Source organism: Delphinus delphis, chromosome 3, assembly GCF_949987515.2.
Source record: "Delphinus delphis chromosome 3, mDelDel1.2, whole genome shotgun sequence".
NCBI classification, from domain to species: Eukaryota; Metazoa; Chordata; class Mammalia; order Artiodactyla; family Delphinidae; genus Delphinus; species Delphinus delphis.
Window position 1 is genome coordinate 46,210,267 of NC_082685.1, and position 21,608 is coordinate 46,231,874.

Genomic DNA, 21,608 nt, shown 5'->3' on the forward strand with positions numbered 1-21,608 from the left:
AAACTTCCTTTGCTGAATTAAGCAGGAACTTCTGAAAAATACAGGCACCATAAATCCCCTTTCTGGGAGATTTTCAATCAGAAAGAAGACTAACCATCATCACAGACTGAGTAATTACTTAAATTATCAGAGAATGTCATACATTCCACTTGTTCTTGCATGGAAGCTAATTCTCCCCCATCCAGTTCCCCTTCTTTGTTTGGAGAGCCAGTTCATCTGAAGGCTCCCTAGCCCTAAATAAACTTTGTCTTTCCGCCTGTTAATTGCCTAACTGTCAGTTAAATTCTCAGGCCCCCAAACACTTGAACCTGAATGGTAAGAGGGAAGGTTTTTCTCCCCAACAATATGAATATATATATTTGAACAATAATTGGTTGAAAATGATTGAAAGGAGACACACCAAAATTTTAATGTATAAACCTCTAGTGAATGTGATTGGGGTTATTACAGGAGTTTCAACTTTTTCTTTAAGTAACTGAATGTATGAGAAACAACTGGTATATGTTTTAAGAAAAAGATTTTTAAAACAAACTTTAAAATTTTGGCTAAGCCTGGGAAGAGCCTTCTATCCCGTATCATCTCCCGCAGGCATCTTGGCCATCCTCATCCCCCGCCTGGACCTGGTCCTCTCTCTGGTGGGCTCCCTGAGCAGCAGTGCGCTGGCCCTCATCATCCCACCCCTCCTGGAGATCACCACCTACTACTCAGAGGGCATGAGTCCCATCACCATCATCAAGGACGCCCTGATCAGCATCCTGGGCTTCGTGGGCTTTGTGATGGGGACCTACCAGGCCCTGGAAGAGCTGATCCAGTCAGAAGACCCTCTCACCTTTTCCAACTCCACCATTTTTATTCAGTGAAAATGGCACTGCTTCTTACCCACCAGCACCTGACAGTTAATGATATAAATCTCTTCTATATGCATTATCTATATTTTGCTGCTTTACCTTTCTCTGAGTCAAGTCACAGTGAAACAAGCACGGACTCACCAGCTACAAGGTCTAGATGGTAATTAAAAAAAATTTTTTTTAAATTTATTTTCTTTCCGTCTCTAGCTTTCCACTACACTGAGAGCTCTCTCACTGAAGGCTCTTGATTCCATTCGGGTTTTTGGCAATTCACACGATGAATTTCACACCTTGAGTGGGGCTATGCAAGAGGAAGCCACCAGGGGGCATCCAAGAGGCAGCACCTGACAGAAGGAGGTGCAGCCAGCTAAGGCTGATGGTGATTTGGTAGACAAAGGGTGTCCTCTTTTCCAGATATGTTTAAAGAGCAAAGATTAAGAGTGGGGACATAATCCGTAATCCAGCAAGGTGTGCACAGCTCCAGCGTCAAGATGGACAGGATCCACAGGTCCATGGTGAGCTGCAACTCTCAGACAGAAAGGAACCACCATATTTAAGTCAAGGGCAATAAACTTTCTAAACAACTGGATAAAGTTTTGGCCCAATTCAAAGATCTCAACAAGGGACAGTCGTCACAGAAATGGATGTGCCAATGGCGGGGGGTGGGGGGTAGGGTGGGGGTGGACAATGATTATTTCATCATTTATCTCTTGATTCTTTTTTTTTCTTTAACCTCTTGATTCTTGCAACAAGCGTTCTTTCTTACCTACCACACACCAAGCATAGTTCAAAGTTCTTGTAATAGTTTGCAAAAATGGCGACAAATCCCTTTTGACAATGTGACATTGCAGCTCCCATCAAGAAGTGAAATCTATATCTCTACCCCTAGAAACTTGTCTTGGCCTTGTAACTTGCTTTGGCCAATGGGACATTAGTAAATGTGACGGAAGCAGAGGTTTCGTGACGGCTAATGCATTGGAACTTTCATCGTGATGCTCTGTGTAGATAAGAGCACCAAGTGAAGAAGCCGGGGCTAGCCTGCTGGAGGAAGAGAGACCATGTGGAGCAGAAATGAATCATCCCAGTTGAGCCCCATCTCCCAGAACAGCCAGCCTGCCGACTTCCAGACACGTGAGTGAAGTATCCTAGACTATATACAGCCCCAGTCAAGCTGGCCTGGACCATAAATATTGCTCAGATGATCCACAGAATTATGAGAAATAATAAATGTTTTTAGTCTTAAGCCATAAGATGTGGAAGCTTTTATGCAGCAAAAGCTAACTGATACATTTCTCTAAAGGGAATACACTAATGAGTGAGAAAAGAATCTCCGTCCTCCAGCTAGTCTGCTCTCCACTGGGGAATAATGACAGGTCATCCACTAAGTTAATACCATCATAGGTCCGTTTGAGGGCAGGGGGACACTAACTGCTCTGGAGTACTGAGCATGTCTTTCCACCGGTGGCACCATTAGAGCTGGATTTTGAGTAGAACTTGGGTCTCCCAACACTGAATCTGACCCTCCTTCCACTCAATCCTGCTGCCTTGACATTCCCGTGCCTTTTGTCATGTCTGACCTTGGCTGACAGCCAGGAGCCCTTCAACCCAACACAGCACTTCACCCTTCTTGGTGGTGACGGCTCCCTCCCTCCTCCCTGAAATCACTAAAATTGGGGAAAGGCATATAGATAAATGAGATGTTGTAGGCAGATCTGTAGTTTAGTGGGGGGTAAGGGTGTTTCTTATTACACTCTCTATGGTGTTGGAAAGTGACCCATGCTTGTTTCAGCCTCAGTTTTAAGATACCATTTTAAACAGCCCTTTCCTGCTTATTTTTATCCATCATCCTCCCTTTGCAGCCTAGGGAAGTTACGGAGGGGTGAGGGGCGTGTCTGCCCCAATTCCCAAGTCCTGGTCTCCTGTTTTTGTGTGTTACTTTCTACCTGCTGGATTCTAGAAGGTACTTCATGAACACAAGCTCCACACCCAGATCCCATAGTCTGCAGAGTACCTGCTGGGAGATGGGACACTCATAGCCTCTGCAGTGGTCCACAGCCTACCTGGCCAGAGAGCTGGGTCATCATTTCTACATCAGAAATGTAAAAGACCCAAAGGACTTCCACCGATTGGTTCAGAGGCTTGGCAAAGTGGTCTTCCTCTCTCTGACCCTGTCTCCTCCACCTGGCTCAACTGTCACCCCACCCAACCTTGCTAAGTTTAAGATTGTTTCCTCTGTTACTAAAAAATGGTCACTCTCATTCTCCAAGGACAAGTCCCTACTGTGTAAGATGATCAGGTTAATCTTATCATTTAGACCAGTCTGGCTAAAGTTAAATCTTGGAAAGAAAGAAAGAAATTTAGCAACATGGATATAAGCAATAAAAGCAATCTGGGGAGACTTATTAGTAATTGTCAGCAACACTAAAGATACCAACTATTAGAATTGTGTGAGTGTTGGGGGTATTAAAATTTTTTAATTGTTCGATACTGGGTTTTTACGTACACACACACACACACACACACACACACACACACACACACACACACACACACAGAGGCTTCCCCCTCCCTACCCCCCTACTGATTCTTTAACTTTGGGAGCTTGCTTTTGAATCAAGGATCAGAGAAAATCATTCCATTCCTCAGTGAGCACTTTTTAAGTGTTTTGCATGTGCTTATCTCATTTAATCCTTACAATGAAACCATGAGGTATGTATTGTCATTGTTCTCATTTTCAGATAAGGAAATAGGCTTAGAAATATTGAATAACTTGCTGACGATCAAACATGTAGTGACAAATGGGTTCAGGACTGAAGACTTTCCACACCATCACTCCTCACTGCTTTGTAGAGAGCCCAGGAGAGACCTTTGAATGATGGTGGTTAAAGTAAAAATGGGAAAAATGTGTCCAGTGGATTACACATTTTAAAAAATTAGAAACCCCACAGCCTCTCTTTATAAGTAATAAATCAGCTGTGAACTGAAGAGGGGGTTTCTGGAGACTGTATGGTGATTCAGGAGCAAAGCAGGATTTCCTTGCCACCCTTCAAGTCTGCCTGATGCTATTTAAACTCTTCTCAGGCCTAGAGAGAAAGGAAAGTCTTCCCTACTTTTTATACAAAGATATCCTGATTCTGATACCAAAATCTGACAAAGCACACAGAAAAACCATGACCAAATATAAACATAAATACAAGCATCTTTGGGACTTCCCTGGTGGCGCAGTGGTTAAGAATCCTCCTGCCAACGCAGGGGACACTGGTTCGAGTCCTGGTCCGGGAAGATCCCACATGCCGCGGAGCAACTAAGCCCACACACCACAACTACTGAGCCTGCACTCTAGAGCCCGTGAGCCACAACTACTGAGCCCACATGCCACAACTACTGAAGCCCACGCACCTAGAGCCCATGCTCCGCAATAAGAGAAGCCACCACAATGAGAAGCCCGTGCACCACAATGAAGAGTAGCCCCCGCTCGCCACAACTAGAGAAAGCCCGCATGCAGCAACGAAGACCCAACACAGCCAAAAATTAATTAATTAATTAATTAAAATATAATCTGCAAAATCATTATCTTTCCTACATACTAATTGTCATCAAAAAAACAAAATGAGTGGAATGATATCAGCAACATGGAGTGAAGAGCTACCTCTCTCTCTCCCCCCTTCAATCTACAGTCAGTCAAACATCCACAACTCAACAAAGGCTCCTCTGCCCAACACACCAGGACACTAGAGAATTCTAAACATCTGTATACCTAAAGGTGGGTAGACTGAAACACATAAAGGAGGCAGAACTGAGGGACCAGCAGAGTTGGTGCCTGCAATCCCAGCCTTTTGACCGTGGCAGCTAAACCGCAGCTTCGGAGAACCCAAGAGTAGAAGGGGAGGTGGAGCACACAACTCCAGCCTCCTGACCACAGCTGTGCCTGCGGCCACAGGTAGCTGTGCCTGCGGCCAATAGTGTTCAATAAATAGTCACATGCAAAGAAATGAAACTAGACCATTATCTTACACCATACCCAAAAATCAACTCAAAGTGCATTAAAGACTTGAATATAAGAAATGAAACCATAAAACTCCTAGAAGAAAACAGAGTCAGTACCCTCCTTGACATCAGTCTTAGCAATATCTTTCTAGATATGTCTCTTCAGGCAAGGGAAACAAAAGCAAAAATAAATGGGACTACATAAAACTAAAAAGCTTCTGCACAACAAAGGAAACAATCAATAAAAGGAAAAGACAACCAACTAAATGGGAGAAAATACTTGGAAATGATATATTCATTAAGGGATTAATATCCAAAATATATAAAGAACTCATACAACTCAACAACAAAACCCAAACAACCCATTTAAAAAATAGGCAGAGGAGCTGAATAGACATTTTTCCAAAGAAGACATACAAATGACCAATAGGCACATGGAAAGATGCACAACATCACTAATTATAAGGAAAATACAAATCAAAACCACAAGCAGATATCACCTTACACTGGTAAGAATGACTGTTATCAAAAGGACAAGAAATAACAAGTGTTGGTGAAGAATTAGAGAAAAGGGAACTCCTGTGCACTGTTGGTGGGAATGTAAATTGGTGCAGCCACTATGGAAAACAGTATGCAGATTCTTCAGAATTCTCCAAGATTCTTCAGATTCTACAAGAACAGACCTACCATATGATTCATGTATCCCACTTCTGGGCATTTATCCAAATAACATAAAAACACCAATTTAAAAAGGTAAACGAACCCCTGTGTTCACTGTGTTACTATTTACAAGAGCCAAGATATGGAAACAGTGGATAAAGAATAAGTGGTATATATATATATACAACGGAATACTACCAAGCCACCAAAAAAGAGAAAATCTTGCCATTTGTGACAATATGGATGGAACTTGAGGGTATTACGCTAAGTGAAATAAGTCAGACAGGGACTTCCCTGGTGGCGCAGTGGTTAAGAATCTGCTTGCCGATGCAGGGGACAGGGTTCAAGCCCTGGTCCAGGAAGATCCCACATGCCGTGGAGCAGCTAAGGCTATGAGCCACAACTGCAGTCCAGAGCCTGCGAGCCACAACTATAGAGCCCACGTGCCACAACTACTGAAACCCACATGCCTAGAGCCTGTGCTCCGCAACAAGAGAAGCCACCGCAATGAGAAGCTCATGCACTGCAACAAAGAGTAGCCCCCGCTCGCCGCCAACTAGAGAAAGTCAGCGCACAGCAGCGAAGACCCAACACAGCCAACAATTAATTAATCTGTTAAAAAGAAATAAGTCAAAGACAAATACCCTATGATTTCACTTATATGTGGAATATTAAAAACTAATAAACAAACAAAAACAAAATAAATGAACAAACCAAACTGGACAGAAACAAACACATAGATATAGAGAACAGAGCAGTAGTTTCCAGAGGGGGAGGGATGGGGGAGGGCAAAATGGGTAAAGGGCGTCAACTGTATGGTGATGGATGGAAACTAAACTTATGGTGGTGAGCATACTGTAGTGTATAGAGAAGTAGAAATTTAATATTGTACACATGAAACATATAATGTTATAATATTGTACACATGAAACATATAATGTTATAAATCAGAATTACCTCAATTCAAAAATAGTAATAAAAATAAATAAAAGGGGAGTTATTAGAAATCCTACACGTAACAACAGGAAACAAAAGCACCTAGAAACAAACTTTTAAAATGTGCTATATCTATGTGAAGAAAAAGTCTAGTAAGAGGCATAAATTAAGATTTCCATAAATAGAGTCATAATGCATGCTTTAGATGGGAAAACTCAGATTGTAAATATGACCATTTTGCCCAATATAATCTATCAATCTAACTTAATCTCAATAAAAATACCCAACTAGATTTCAGTGGGGGCTTGAGGGGGTTAGGAGATTCTTAAAGTTATCTAGAAGGATTAATGGAGGGGGGAAATAAAATCATGAAAAAGGTAAAGTGGCCCTTTCTTATCAGATATTAAATATACTACATAATTAAAACAATTTGGTACTAGCATTAGAAAAGACTAACCAATGGAAAAGGAGAATACAAAAAAACATATCCAAGCCTACAGAGAAATTTGATTAATATGAGGGAAACCTTTCAAATAAAATGAGGAAAAGATAGATTATTCAATATATGGTGTTGGGAAAACTAGCTAGCCATTTAGAAAATGTATTAGCAACAGTAATAACTTATTGGTGCTTACCAGATGCTGAGCACTGTTCTAAATGCTGTACACCTGTTAATTCATTTAATCTTCCTAACAATGCTCTGACATTGGTATTACTATCATACTCATTTTACAGATGAGGAATGTAAGGCACAGAAAGGTTAAGTGACTTGGCCATGCCACACAACTAGTAAGTGGCAAACCCAGAATTCTATTAAGAATTAAAAATTAGATATTTAAAGGCAAAAATTAATAGCCATTAAAAATATACATCTTTATTTTTCCAAAGAAGACATACAGATGGCCAGCAGGCACATGAAAAGATGTTCAACATTGCTAATCATCAGAGAAATGCAAGTCAAAACCACAATCAGGGACTTCCCTGGGGGCGCAGTGGATAAGACTCAACACTCCCAATGCAGGGAGCCCAGATTCGATCCTTGGTCAGGGAACTAGATCCCACATGCATGCCACAACTAAGAGTTCGCATGCCACAACTAAGGAGCTCACACACCACAACTAAGGAGCCCACGAGTCACAATTAAGGAGCCCGCCTGCTGCAACTAAGACCCAGTGCAACCAAATAAATAAATGCTTTTTAAAAAAACCACAATGAGGTATCACATCACACCTGTCAGAATGGCTATCATCAATAAGACCAAAAATAACAAGTGTTGGGGGTGTGTGGAGAAAAGGGAACCTTTGTACACTGTTGGTGGGGATGTAAATTGGTGCAGCCACTATAGAAGACAGTACGGAGCTTCCTCAAAAAACTAAAAGCAGAATTACCATATGATCCAGCAATTCCACTCCTGGGTATATATCTGAAGAAAACAAAAACACTAATTTGAAAAAATACATACACCCCAATGTTCATAGCAGCATTATTTACAAATACCAAGAGATGGAAGCAACCTAAGTGCACATCAGCAGATGAATGGACAAAGAAGATTTGGTGTATATACAATGGACTATTAGTCATAAAAGAGAAGGAAAATTTGCAACAGCATGGATCGACCTGGAGGGTATTATGCTTAGTGCAATAAGTCAGACAGAGAAAGACAAATTCTGTATGTTATCACTTATATGTGGAATCTAAAAAATAAAACAAACGAATGACTATAACAAACTGTGAGGAAAGAGACTCCACAGATACAGGGAACAAACTAGTGGATACCAATGGCGAGAGGGGAAGGGGGAGGGATGAGACAGGGATAGGGGATTAAGAGGTACAAACTACTATGTATAAAATAAATAATATACTGTACAGCACAGGGAAATATGGCCATTATTTTATAATAACTTTAGAGGCTAATCTATAGAAATTTTGAATCACTATGTTGTACACCTGGAACTAATATAATATTGTAAATCAACTACACATCAATTTAAAAACAAAGCCACTCGACCCCCACGCAGCGAAGGCGGCAGCCAGATTACCCTCTGTTGAGCCACACCTGCGTCCTGCGAGTCAGCAGCACCTTATTGGCCGGGCAGCCTCCATTGTGAGGTAGTTCTGGTTTCCTCCTTACCAAAGACAGACAAGCCCTGAGCCTGGCCCTACATCCAGGCACCAGAACCTCCAGTCCAATGCTGTCTTCTTCCTCCCAGTCACACAGTTCACTTTGCCCTAAAGCACTAAGGGCTAAACTGGGAGGGGCTGAAAGCCCGGGCGAGTCCCAGCGTGTGGCGGGGGCAATCACAAGGAGCCCTGAGAATCATCCCGAGATGAGACTCTCGTAAGTCCCCAAAGCCAAGTGAGGCATATAATCGACATCAGCGTCCCCCTCTCACCAGCGCCAGGGCCAGGCACCCTTGGGAATTAGGAGCCAGCATCTCCGTGCTGCAGCCTTGGTTCCTCTGGAGAAAAACCCATGGGAGGCTGGTTCAAGGCTGTTACAGTCCTTAACCCTGAGCCACCACCACCTACCCACCATGCAGAAGATCTCATTGCTTGCAAGGGACAACAACAGCGAGCCCAAGTCCTTGGATGATGGGGCCAAGTCACTCTCGGAGAGTAGAAGTAGCATCACTTCAGAGAGTGTCCGTCCTGAAGAGGAAGCCAATGGATTATCGTAAGTGGCTGCACGGCCCTCCTCTATCTGAGGTCAGGCACGGCTGCCTTCACAGAGCTGGGCCACAACTTCCTACGTCTCTCTTCTTAACACATTTATTCCCATTGAACAGGAGACACGAGGATTAAAGACGAAACCTTCAGAATCTAAGAAGTTTGACCCATGTGGCTCTGGGTATTACACCTGTTTCACAGGTTTTGCAAAATCGCAGAGTCATCCCCAACATGAGCTGCTTCTTTTTTTTTAAATTAAGTAATTTATTTATTTAACCTGTGCCAGGTCTTAGTTGCGGCGCTCCGGGATCTTAGTTGTGGCATGCGGACTTCTTAGTTGTGGCATGTAAACTCTTAGTTGCAGCATGCGGGATCTAGTTCCCTGACCAGGGATGAAACCGGGGCCCTCTGCGTTGGGAGAGTGGCGTCTTACCCCTGGGCCACCAGGGAAGTCCCCAACGTGAGCTTCTCAATTCCCACAACAATTTTCTATCTCAGGCTGACTTAGTTTCAAGCTGCTTGCCTCTCTGTCGACTTCTGCTATCATTCATACTCTCTCTCCCTCTCCCTCTCTCCCTCTCTCCCCGCCCACCAGCCTCCCTCTCCCTTCCTCATACAAACCCATCCAGGAAATAGAAGTTCACCTCCTAGACCCATGTCCCTACTTTTACTCCCATAAACTCAGACACGTGGCTCTTTTCCCCAGGGCTGTATTGCCAATCAGACTATTATTTAGTAATCAGATCAGATAATATCCATGGTATAGAGAGATTGTAAATGACAATACCCAGTGTTGAAAGGATGTCAGGAAACGCCCTCTGTCATGTCCTTTTGGGAAGAATTAAGCTAGTACCTTTCTAGATGGCAGTGTTGTAATATATGTCGAATCCTAACACATATTTATATAAAACATACAAATACTTATTTGGCCTATGCTTTCTTTTAAAGTACACACACACACACACACAACTGGCCGTAGTGGCTGCTTCTGGCTACGAGAATTGGGAGACTGAGAGGCAGAGATAGAAGAGACATTTATGTTCACTACATAAGGTTTTTTTGGGTTCTTTTTTAGTTTGTTTTGCCTTTTGAATTTCATACTGTGTTACTTAGGGCTTTTTTTTTTTTTTTTTTTTTTGGCTGCGTTGGGTCTTCGTTGCTGCACGTGGGCTTTCTCTAGTTGCAGCGAGCCGGGGCTACTCTTCGTTGCAGTGCGCGTGCTTCTCATTGCAGTGGCTTCTCTTGTTGCAGAGCACGGGTTCTAGGCGCGTGGGCTTCAGTAGTTGTGGCACGCGGGCTCAGTAGTGGTGGCGCACAGGCTTAGTCGCTCTGTGGCATGTGGAATCTTCCCGGACCAGGGATCAAACCTGTGTCCCCTGCATTGACAGGTGGATTCTTAACCACTGCGCCACCAGGGAAGTCCCCTACTTAGGGCTTTTTAAGCGTAAGTAAATATAAATAAATAAATCCTTTGATCAGTTATACCACTTCCAGGAATTTTTCCTAAGGAGATAATAATGCAGGTATGAATGATAATTTTATTGAAGCCAGATATTAACCTCAGATCTGGTTGTAATACTGACAATTGAGAAACAACGAGAAATTATTTAAAGTATGATACACATAGTGGGATACAATACAGCCATTAGGAGTGATGAAGGAAATCTATGGTTGTGTGAAAATATGTAGGACATACTAGTCATAAAGAAAATTAAAATACAGTATTATAATGGTTCTCCTTGTGTACAATCTGTGTGCATTTGTAGACAAGTAAGGATGCCTAGAGGAATGTTAAAGTGTTAAAAGTAGTTTTTTCCAATTGGTGGAATTTGAGTATTTCCTTTTATAATGACAATGTATCATTTTTCAAGGAAAAAAAAATAGGAACTTTTTTTAAGTCCCTGGGAGCTCCCAACATGTGTTTTACTCCTCATAGCCCTGATCTATGATGCTGTTAACTGAGGTGCAATGTTTTCTCCAAACCCTTATCTCACCCTTCCCAAGAGATTTGATCAGGTTGGGCAAGACGCTGCTGTAGGAAAGAAATGAGAGATGGAGGAATGGAGAACAGGAAGGGGGCACATCTTTTGGAGAAATTACTATCAAAGAATTGACAAAAGATTGTTTTAAATAGGGTGGGTTTTTTTTTTTGACTTTGACATATTTTTCAAAAATTGCAGTTACCAAGAAATATAAATTTCTGTTTGAAGTGAAGGGACAGCTTGTACCACCACCCCCCCCCCCCGCTTTGCTTAGGTGAAAAGTCTGAACTCACAGAGATGCAGGAAGTCACTGTCTTCTCTCAGCCCCAGCCCTCTCCCTGGGCAATACTGAAATGCCAAAACCTGACCCAGCCCTGACACCCTAACCAACAGGACAAGACCAGGAGGCGTGAGCCCTGACTCGCCATGTGACCTTGGTCAGTTTATTTCCACCCTCCGGGCTGCCTCCAGACAGTCCAAAGGTTGCACAAGGAGGTGCCTCCAATGACCTCCTCCAGGTACCTTTTGTTACAGGAGGAGGGGGCCCCACTACCTGCTTAAACCAGCCCTTGCTTGCCTTTTTTCCATCACCCCAGCTCTGCCTCCTCTTTAGGAAGCCGTTTCAAACAGGTGAGCACCATAAGGCCAAACCAAAGGTGGTGGTGGTGATGAGGATGATGATGATAATGATGTTGATGGTGATGATGCCTCACATCTGTGAAGCCCTTCACAATTCCAAGATTCATTACGTCATTACCTCTTCTGATTCTTATTATATCCTTGGGAGGTAGGCAGGTCAAGATGAACAAACAGAAGATGTAAGCAGCTGAGGGGCCTTCCCAAAATAGTGATCAAACACAGTCGGTTAATGGCAGAGCTAGGACTCAGAATCCAGTGGTCCTACCGCAGTTCAGTCCTTTGCAGACAACTTTTCATTTCAATTCCTTTTTGATTCTCTTCTCAAGATCCTGTTCCACATTTCCCCTCCCTAGTGGACTGGTGGTGCCTGAGCAGGCGCTGCCAGCACTGGTGTGGAGAACATTTAGAACCCTGATATCTAGCACCCTGCCAGGCACATAGTAAGTGTTCTATACGCACGTTTAGCAACTGTTATTAAATTGTATCCAGTGCATAGCATGGAATAAGTTTGCAGTGAATATTGTTGAGTAAATGGATGAAAGAGTGAACTAGAACCAATAAATACTCCATATGTGGTGGCAGACGGTTGTTTCTCTAGTGAATGAATTAATAAATGACTGGGCAGCGATAATTACCTGTAAATTGAGAAAATTCTTATTATTTTTTCCATGTCTATCTAAATGCCAAACATCTAGTAGGTCTCAACACATTTTGAGTGCAAGTATCATGAAAGAAATCGTTGAATGCATTGATGAATAAACTGGTACTAGGGAGTTATCCAGAATAGTAGCAATGGTTATTAACTTTTTCTTTAGAGTCTACTGTGTGTTAAATATTTGTTGAGTCACCTGAACAAGCACCAGCCCTTGATCAGAGGTTCCAGAACAGATCCTGGGAACTGAGAGTTAAACCAGAGTCTCCTTCATCTGGTTTTGTCTTCCCACCACAGGGTGCCTGGAGAGGCTGAAAGAAGCCTGAGCAGTTGCGTCTCCTTTCCCTCCGCTAACATACCCTTTTGTTGCCTTATGCTCCCCCTACAGGATTATGCAAACCTTGATTCACTTATTGAAATGCAACATTGGCACGGGGCTCCTGGGACTTCCTCTGGCCATGAAAAATGCCGGCTTATTGGTAAGATGGACCTGTGCAATGGGGACCAGGTCTACCCATTTGGGGGAAAGGGTTGGTGGGTCCCTAAGGCCTTAGTACTGTTTATCAATGGGCAATAAGCCTATTGCTTAGGGAGTCACCCTTTGGAATAGGAAATGAGCCTATTGGCATCAGTCCACTGGAGCCAACCCAGAGCTAAGTGGAGCATGCCTGGAGGAGACAAGCCATTCTTTTTTTTTTTTTTTCCAGTTTTATTGAGATATAATTGACATACAGCTTTGTATAAATTTAAGGTGTACCGCATAATGACTTGACATACGTATACTACAAAATGATTGCCACAATAAATTTAGTTAACATCCATCTCCCCATAAAGTTACAAAAATAGATGTTTTTTCCTTGTGATGAAAACTTTTAGGATCTACTCTCTTTGCAACTCTCAAATATACCACATAGCAGTGTTAACTACAGTCATTGTGTTGTACAATACACCCCCAGTACCTTTTATCTCATAACTGGAAGTTTGTACCTTTTGACCACCTCCATCCAGTTCCCCTTCCCCACCATTGTTCTTAAAGGCTCACCATACTCGCATACTGACGCAGAATCTACTTTACCACAGTTCTCCCAACTCCCTAGGATTATATCCTTGTTATTTCATTCATTTATATCAGCAGCCTGGCCCCTCCAGGCATTTGAGTGTGTGACTCCTGTTTGTGATTGATTGTGAGAAAGTGGCTTGGAAAATGAGGATAACGATTTCTCTACCCTGACACTTCCTGTGCCCTCCCACTCTGTCTTCTTGCTTATGCTGTTACCTCCTCCCTTATTTCTGTCTTTTGAACTCCACCTCCTCTGTAAAATTTGACTGTTTTCTATTAAAATTCCTTCACCTTGTGTTTTTCTAGAACTTATATCTACCTAACCTGGAATCCTCCCAGCACTTACAAAGATGAAATATGCTTATTTTGAAAAATACCTATCTTCCTCACTTACCTGAAAGCTCTGAGGGCAGGTACTCTCTAATTCATCTTTACACCTCCCCACAATACCTGCTATAGAGACTGGCACACTGGAAGTCCCAATTTGTGTCCATGGAATTGAATAGATAGATTATTTCCATTTAGTGGAAACGAATTTCTCCTTCTCTCCAGGCCTGCAAAGTGGCCCTCATGTCTAAAAAAGTCACATTGAGACCCTGGCTACTGACATGACTTCCAATCTGAATCAGTTCCAACCCAGAGATGGGAAGTTCCCCTTTAGAATTCTCAGGGTTCTAGAACTTCTGAAGAGCATTATTACCACATGGCCCTCGACCAAATTCTCTTTGCCAGTGTGGTCTTTGCTTTTTAAGATAACTCTTTCATCCTTTGATTTTTGGTTCCAAAGAGTTATTAGGTGATTTCTTTACCCTCCATCTCCCATCAGAACCTGTAATCATGATTCATTTGAGAAATATATATTGAGCACCTACTATTCTTAAGCCCTGGGAATATAGATATAAACAAAAGAGACTCTGCTCTAGGGAGGTTACATCCTGGTGCAATCTAGTGGTGCTCTTCATCTCTCAAATTTCTTTGTGATATTAGCACAGGTCACATCTATAAAGGCACAGGTGTGCAGCACAAAGAGGGTGAGAGAGTCCCTCTTTGCTCTGTGCTGTTGTGATCACATCTGGGAGATAATGATGAATGATGAGCCCTGCTTTTTAATCTCATCACACATAAAAAAAATGGAGACCGTGAGGAGGAGACTTGTTCATTAGCTGGACTCTAGTCATCATTTCTCTGTGTATGTATATCAAATCATGTTGTTCACCTTAAATGCATATAATTTTTAGTTATAAAAATAAAAGGGACATGGAAAGTAGACATACGAGAGCAGTGATTCTCAACTGAGGGTAATTTTGCACCCCCCTTACCCAAAGACATTTACAATGTCTGGAGACATTCTTGGTTGCCACAACTTGGAGAGGAGGGGGAGGGAGTGCTTCTGAAATCCAGTGGGTGGAGGCCAGTGGTGCTGCTAAATATCCCACAATGTATAGGACAGCCCCCTGCAGCAACAAAAAATCAGCTGGCCCAAAATATCAGTAGTGCCCCTTTTGATAACTTTGTACTAAAGGAAGGAAGCCGATCCCTAAAAGGAACCTTGGTCTTCAAGCATCTTGGAGGAGGTAAGGGCTGGGATGTGAGAAGGAATGAGAGATCTAGAAGCGGAACTAAAGGCCGATGAGGAAAGGCATGGGCTGTCTGGGAGGTAGTGAGCTCTCTGTTACTGGAAGTATTGTAGCACAGGTTGGGCAGCCACTTTTCAGTGATGCCAAGAAGGGTATTCAGGCCAGAGCATCTGGGGGCACAAGGACATTCAGGCAGGGGCTCTCATCCCTAAATCTCTATTATGAGAGGGACCCTAGCACCCAGGCAGGGAGAGGGCCAGGTATGGGAGCAATCCACCTGTGGCTCACTGTGCCCACATCTCCTTTCCCCTCCAGGTCGGTCCTTTCAGCCTGCTTGCCATCGGGATCCTCACTGTGCACTGCATGGTCATCCTGTTGAACTGTGCTCATTGCCTAAGTCAGAGGTGAGAGTCCTGCTTCTCTGTCACTTGGTGCCGGGTTCCATCTCAGGGTGTGCTAAGTTTCCCTGGATCGCTGACCCAATTAGCTGGCCCCCTCTCCAGGCCACCACCCCTGCTCCTCTAGATACTGCAAAGGCGGTGGAGGGAGTGATTAAAATCCCACCCGGGAACTCCTAGGTCTGGACCCAACTCTGCTGCTAACTAGCTGGACAACTTTGCCAATCTCCTGAACTCTCTGAGCCCAAATATCCCTATCTAGAGAAATCAAAAGGGATAAAGGATGCAAATGTGTCATACATATTCATGAATATGCGAGATACTTAAGATGTCTTTCTTTTCCTCTTAATCTCCCCACTCCCATCTCCCCCCAACTCCAATACATACACCTTCGAAGGGGAATTTCTTCCAGGTAAACCCTTCTTGGGACAAGTTAGTAACAGTAAAAAAACATAGTTTAAAAAAAAAAAAAAAAACATAGTTAACAATGAGATGAATAGCTCACAGGGATATTAGGGATATCCCTAATGCAGGGGTCATTCACTTCAATCCCTAATAAAGTATACATATAACACTCAACGTTTATATATTTAAAACTGTAATGCAAAACAAAATTCCAGAAGGAAAAGACAAATGCAGTGAAAACAAACAATGCTGAAAATTTCATATTTATAAACTAGCAATTCATGGTGATTAGCAATTCTTTACAGCCGATAGGATTATGGCTTTCTGTCCACAGGGCTCAGCTTCTCCCAAGGCAGGCAAATCTAAATATGTCCTCATAGATGTGGAGAAAGTCCTCATGAGTCAAAGTAGGGATATTAAATGAAGCTCCTCATAAAGTCAAATTATCATAACCCAAATAGGTGCATCTGGAGTATATATCAATCACACCTAACTTGTGTGGTACTTTCCAGCCCACGAAACACTGTTAAGAGCATTTACTCATTCAGCAATTAAATTTATTGCACAATTACATTGTGCCAGGTACATGGCAAGAGCTTTGCAAGTCTTCTTTTATTTATTCCTTACAGTAAAATTTTATGGTAGACATTATTTTTCCCATTTTATAGATGATTAAACTGAAGCTTAGGTGAGTTAAATGCCTTGCTCAAGGTCACACAGCTAGGAAGAGGCAGAGCCAGTATTCTAAGACCTGTCTGACTCTACCCCTTAACCTATCTGCAAATCTTTTTCTTCCCTCAAGCCTGCCAGGACCATTTTATCACCGTGCAGGTTTCCAACATCTCTGTCATTTATGACAACCTTTTCCTGATTTTTGCTTTTGATTATTTGTTTTTCCTTTTTTTTTTTCCTCTAACAGAGGTTATAGACCCATGGCCTAAGAGCTGACAATGGTTTTCAGATATATTTGGGAGGACTTCTACTGGGTTTTTAAAAATATTTATTTATTTATTTGGCTGTGCTGGGTCTTAGTTGCAACAGGTGGGCTCCTCAGTTGCGGCCCATGGGCTCCTTAGTTGTGGCATGTGAACTCCCAGTTACAGCATGCATGTGGGACCCAGTTTCCCGATGAGGGATCGAACCCAGGCCCCCTGCATTGGGAGCACAGAGTCCTAACTACTGCACCACCAGGGAAGTCCCTTGGTTTTTTGTTTTTTGCCAGTGTTTAAAAACCTGTAGATTTCACATAAAAAAAATCTGTACCTTCTTGCCAGTCAGACACTCTGCCACCTCTGCGGCTTCATTCCTTCATCATTCAGCTGGAGCCACATCCTGATCAACTCCTTTTGGAGCAAGACCTGTACCAGAGCCTAGGATACTGTCTCCACTATCCCCTATTCTGTCTCGTATCCAGCACTTCTCACCACATTACTGATACCTTTCTGATCCCCATTGCTTTTGAATTTGCAATCCTCAGAGTAATGTATTTGCCAGTCCTATGCAATGTGACCTCGTCTATATTTCATATGCCAAGCACACTGAGTAATAATAAAAACAGAAGCATCATGCCGTGTCCTCAGTGCGTCACCATATTCATCTCTTACTGGCTCCTCCCCAAAACCCAGACTGTATGTAAAAAAACTGAAGCCTGGAAGTATCAAGAGACTTGCTCAAGGTCTCCCAGCCATCTAAGGGGGTGTGTTGGGACTTAAACCCTAGTCCCTGACAAGCCTGGGGCCCTTTCCCTCTCCAAGCTACTCCCCTGAGTCATGCAATTAACTCCAGGGACCTGGGCAACTTGCTCCCACTTGCTCTGTTGACAGTCCTCAGCAGGGCCTTCCTGTCCCTTAGGAAGGGCCACCTAGGGAAGGAGGGATGAAGGAAGAGGGATAGGCTGGAACTGGGGTGTCACATCCTATAGGGGTGCTGGGCAGGAGGCTAAAGATTACCTTTGCATGGTGTCTGGTCCAGGGCAAGCATCCCAAATGTTCCAACACCCTCAACAGTGGGAAGAAGGGAATGTAAGTCCAGAAAAGACAGAACCACTGTCTTGGCCATACTCATACCCCGTCCCCCTCCCTTCTCCTCCCTCTAACCAGGTGTGCACACCTCACAACTTTCGTATCCTCTCTGCCCTTGTTTGCAGACCTAATCAATTCACAGCTACTGTCTACCTAAATAATAATAATAATATCCACTTAAATATTAGTGTTAAAAAGACAACTACACAAAAAAGGCAGAATTCTGAAACTTTTAAAAGTATACCATTATAAAAATAGTATAAAAATTATACTAGTATAATTTGCTAGAAAATTACCAGAATGTCCCATATTAATACATGAATATATAATAATTACTCACTTTAGAAGTACATTGTACTTTAAAAAAAAAATGTTTTAAGTTATTCATTGCTTGTCCTTTCCCTAGACTGCAAAAGACTTTTGTGAACTATGGAGAGGCCATGATGTACAGCCTCGAAACCTGCCCAAGTGCCTGGCTGAGGACCCACTCAGTGTGGGGAAGGTAGTAGTCATAGATGTCACAGTAGTAGTAGTAATAACAACAACAATAATAATAATCCTCACCTGTTTTTTCTTTATTTCTAGTAACACAAGTTTTAAATGAATATGTTCTTGTTGAAAACTATTGAACAATATAGAGAATCTCCCCTGGTAGCTCCATCCCCCATCCCACTCTTCACCCAAGAAGTAATCACTGATATCTAGTTAGTAAACATTCCTCTAGACTTTTTCTCTGCATGTACTTTTTCTCTGTATATATGTGTACAAATGGAAATATATATATTGTTTTGTATTTTCTTGTATATTAATTGGAATATTTTTTGCAAATTTGCTCTTTCATCTAATAATATGATTAATTTCTTTCCACATTGGGACATAGAGATTGACCTCATTATTTTGTAAGGCTCACGATGTTTCCCCAGTATAGATGGATCCTGTGGGTTTTTTTTTTTTTTTTTTTGCGGTACGCGGGCCTCTCACTGTCGTGGCCCCTCCCATTGCAGAGCGCAGGTCCTGGACGCGCAGGCTCAGTGGCCACGGCCCACGGGCCCAGCCGCTCCGCGGCATGGGGGTTTCCCCCGGACCAGGGCACGAACCCGTGCCCCCCACATCGGCAGGCGGACCCCCAACCACTGCGCCACCAGGGAAGCCCGATCCTGTGGTTTTATTTAGTCCTTCCCCTAATGGTGAACATTTAGGTTGTAACCCTCGCTGGATAAAAAGTTTATGGTGTACAGAATGCTCTTCTCTGTCTGATCTCCTCTGATCATCTCTATGACCTTGTGAGGTAGGCAGGTATATCTTTATTGGGAGGAAATATGGTGATAAAGGCTCACAGAGACAGAATAATGTGTCCAAGGTCACAGGTATAGATACTGGTGAAGCAGAGTTTTGACCAAGCACCTAACATGTTAGCCTTTCCCAGCAGAGCCCCTCAGGAGTTAGTCCCTCACCTGCCAAGATCCTTCCTGCAGCTCCTCTCTTGGGAATGTCAGTAGGTCACTGATCTCCCAATCAGGAGTCACTCTGATTGTCAGACAGGAAAGGCACGGGGCAGTAATAATAGAGATCTCGCAATTGTCCATCCTTTCTCACGAAGATTTATCAGCTTCTGATGACACCCTGAATAAAACTTTCAGGCAGGAAGGCTCCTTGGAGATCACTATATCCATGCCTATTCAAGTAGAGGAAAATGAAGACCAGATAGAACAGTAAGGCTGCTCAAGTTACCCAGGGATCAGAGCAAGGACTGAAATCCAGAACATTCAGCTCTCATCCACTATACTGTGCCATTTCTCTGGAGACCCAGCAGCTGAGAAAGAATTGGGAAACTATTTTATTTAAACGAATGATTTGTAATTTTTAGTATGCTAAGAAATACCTGGGGAGTTTGATTAAAAATTACCTATTCCACATAAGCAACAGTCATCAATTGATGCTCATTGTGAAAGGTCATTGGAAAACTATAAAGCAAGAATACACTGGCATCACCTGACCCCATGTAGTCATCGACTCATGTCTAGACATGGGACAAGTGGACATGATGTGTCTTATAATAGGATACAGTAGGGAGTACAGAGAACCACCTCTGAAATACCCTTGCCAGAAAGATAAATGAAGAACCTCAGTCTTATCAAACCACTAGATCTAATATCAGTTTACAGGAAACACAGGGGATAGAAGAACAAGATAAATGACATTATGAATTCATCATCTGAATCTAGAAAGTGAAACATACTACAGGGCAATTTTCTGGTATCTTCGACACCAACCAAAAAAATTAAAGTTGCAAGGGAAAAAATAAATAAGGCAAGGAGAATATAGCAGATTAAAAAACTTGAGACTTAATTACAAAATGCAATGAATAGACTTGTTTAGAAACCAACTGTGAAATAGACATTTTTGAAAAAATTGGAAAAATCTGACTATGGATGGAATATTAAGTGATATAAGAAATTATTGTTAGTTTTGTAAGGGGTGATTAAGGACATGATGGTTATATTTTATTTAAATTCTAGCCCATTAAAGCTGCATACTGAATTATTTACAGGTGGAATGACTTGACATCTCCAGTTCGCTTCAAATACACCAACAAAATAAGCTTGTGTGCAGTGGGGGTGAAGGAATAGATGGAAGAGGATTGGCAAAAAGTTAATTGTTGAACCTGGGATGAGCACACGAGGAGTCATTGAATTATTATCATTGTTTTCATGTATGTTTGAAAATCTCAACAATAAAGAGAAAAAACATCCCTGTTCTGAAGTCTCACATGACACTGCCAAGCTTCTGACTCAATAGGCTGATATGAGAGCCAGGACTCTGTATTCTTACCATAAACCTCAAATGATTCTGATGCAATGGTTACTACAACCCAGTCTTGAAAAACATGGATCTAAACCTTAGAACCTAAGTAGAGGAACATATTTTTTTCTCTTAAAAAATAAATGCAGGGCTTCCCTGGTGGCGCAGTGTTTAAGAATCTGCCTGCCAATGCAGGGGACATGGGTTCAAGCCCTGGTTCGGGAGAATCTCACATGCCGCGGAGCAACTAAGCCCATGCACCACAACTACTGAGCCCACACGCCTAGAGCCCGTGCTCCACAACAAGAGAAGCCACCGCAATGAGAAGCCTGCGCACCGCAACTAGAGAAAACCCGCTCACAGCAAGGAAGACCTAACGCAGTGAAAAATAAATAAATAAAATTAATAAATTTATTAAAGTAAATAAATAAATGCATCTCCAAATACGGGACAATTTAAGAATCCAAAAGAATAATGACAATAACAGAGTTTAATATATTAAATAGAGAATAATTAATTGAATTTCCTATGATAAAAAAAGAGGAAAGGAGAATATATCTTTCTTAGACGTTAGCTAATAAACTTAGATGAAATGACAGAACTAGAAAATCACCACCTTGCGACCACCAGTGAAATAACTGATTCAGCAAGGATCGTCAATGAATGTTAAAACCCTTGGGTTGAGGAGGATAGGCTATTCGTGGCATCTCAAAGTTTTTCCCTCCAGGTTGCAACGTAGGAAATGTACACTTTCAATAGAGAGGCCTAGCATTCGCCATCACAGTGGACATCCTGTGCCTCCCAATGTGATGACACACAAGTACACAGTATCACCTATGTGTGTGCTTGCTTCTCTGAATCATGAGGAAACAGTCACTTAAGTCCACGATGTGGGACATTCTACAAGACAGATGGCTTAGACTCTTCCCAAAAAGCCAATGCCATGGGAAACAAAAAAGGTGTATATGTACAGG

The 21,608-nt window shown here is 42.4% G+C and overlaps 2 protein-coding genes across 2 annotated transcripts in view; both read left to right on the forward strand.

The window, feature by feature from the left end:
* The window catches only part of LOC132422004 (proton-coupled amino acid transporter 2-like), an 80,389-nt gene extending 79,490 nt beyond the window's left edge, over positions 1-899 (forward strand). The window contains exon 15 of the mRNA XM_060006843.1: positions 589-899. Within this exon, the coding sequence (XP_059862826.1) occupies positions 589-860 (272 nt within the window). The 3' untranslated portion in view covers positions 861-899. The remainder of the gene's footprint in view (positions 1-588) is intronic.
* Positions 900-1,961: 1,062 nt separating this feature from the next.
* Positions 1,962-21,608, forward strand: part of SLC36A3 (solute carrier family 36 member 3) — a 38,665-nt gene continuing 19,018 nt past the window's right edge. The window contains exons 1-4 of the mRNA XM_060008494.1: positions 1,962-1,979; positions 12,760-12,850; positions 15,324-15,412; positions 18,239-18,334. Coding sequence (XP_059864477.1) covers positions 12,764-12,850; positions 15,324-15,412; positions 18,239-18,334 — 272 coding nt within the window. The 5' untranslated portion in view covers positions 1,962-1,979; positions 12,760-12,763. The remainder of the gene's footprint in view (positions 1,980-12,759; positions 12,851-15,323; positions 15,413-18,238; positions 18,335-21,608) is intronic.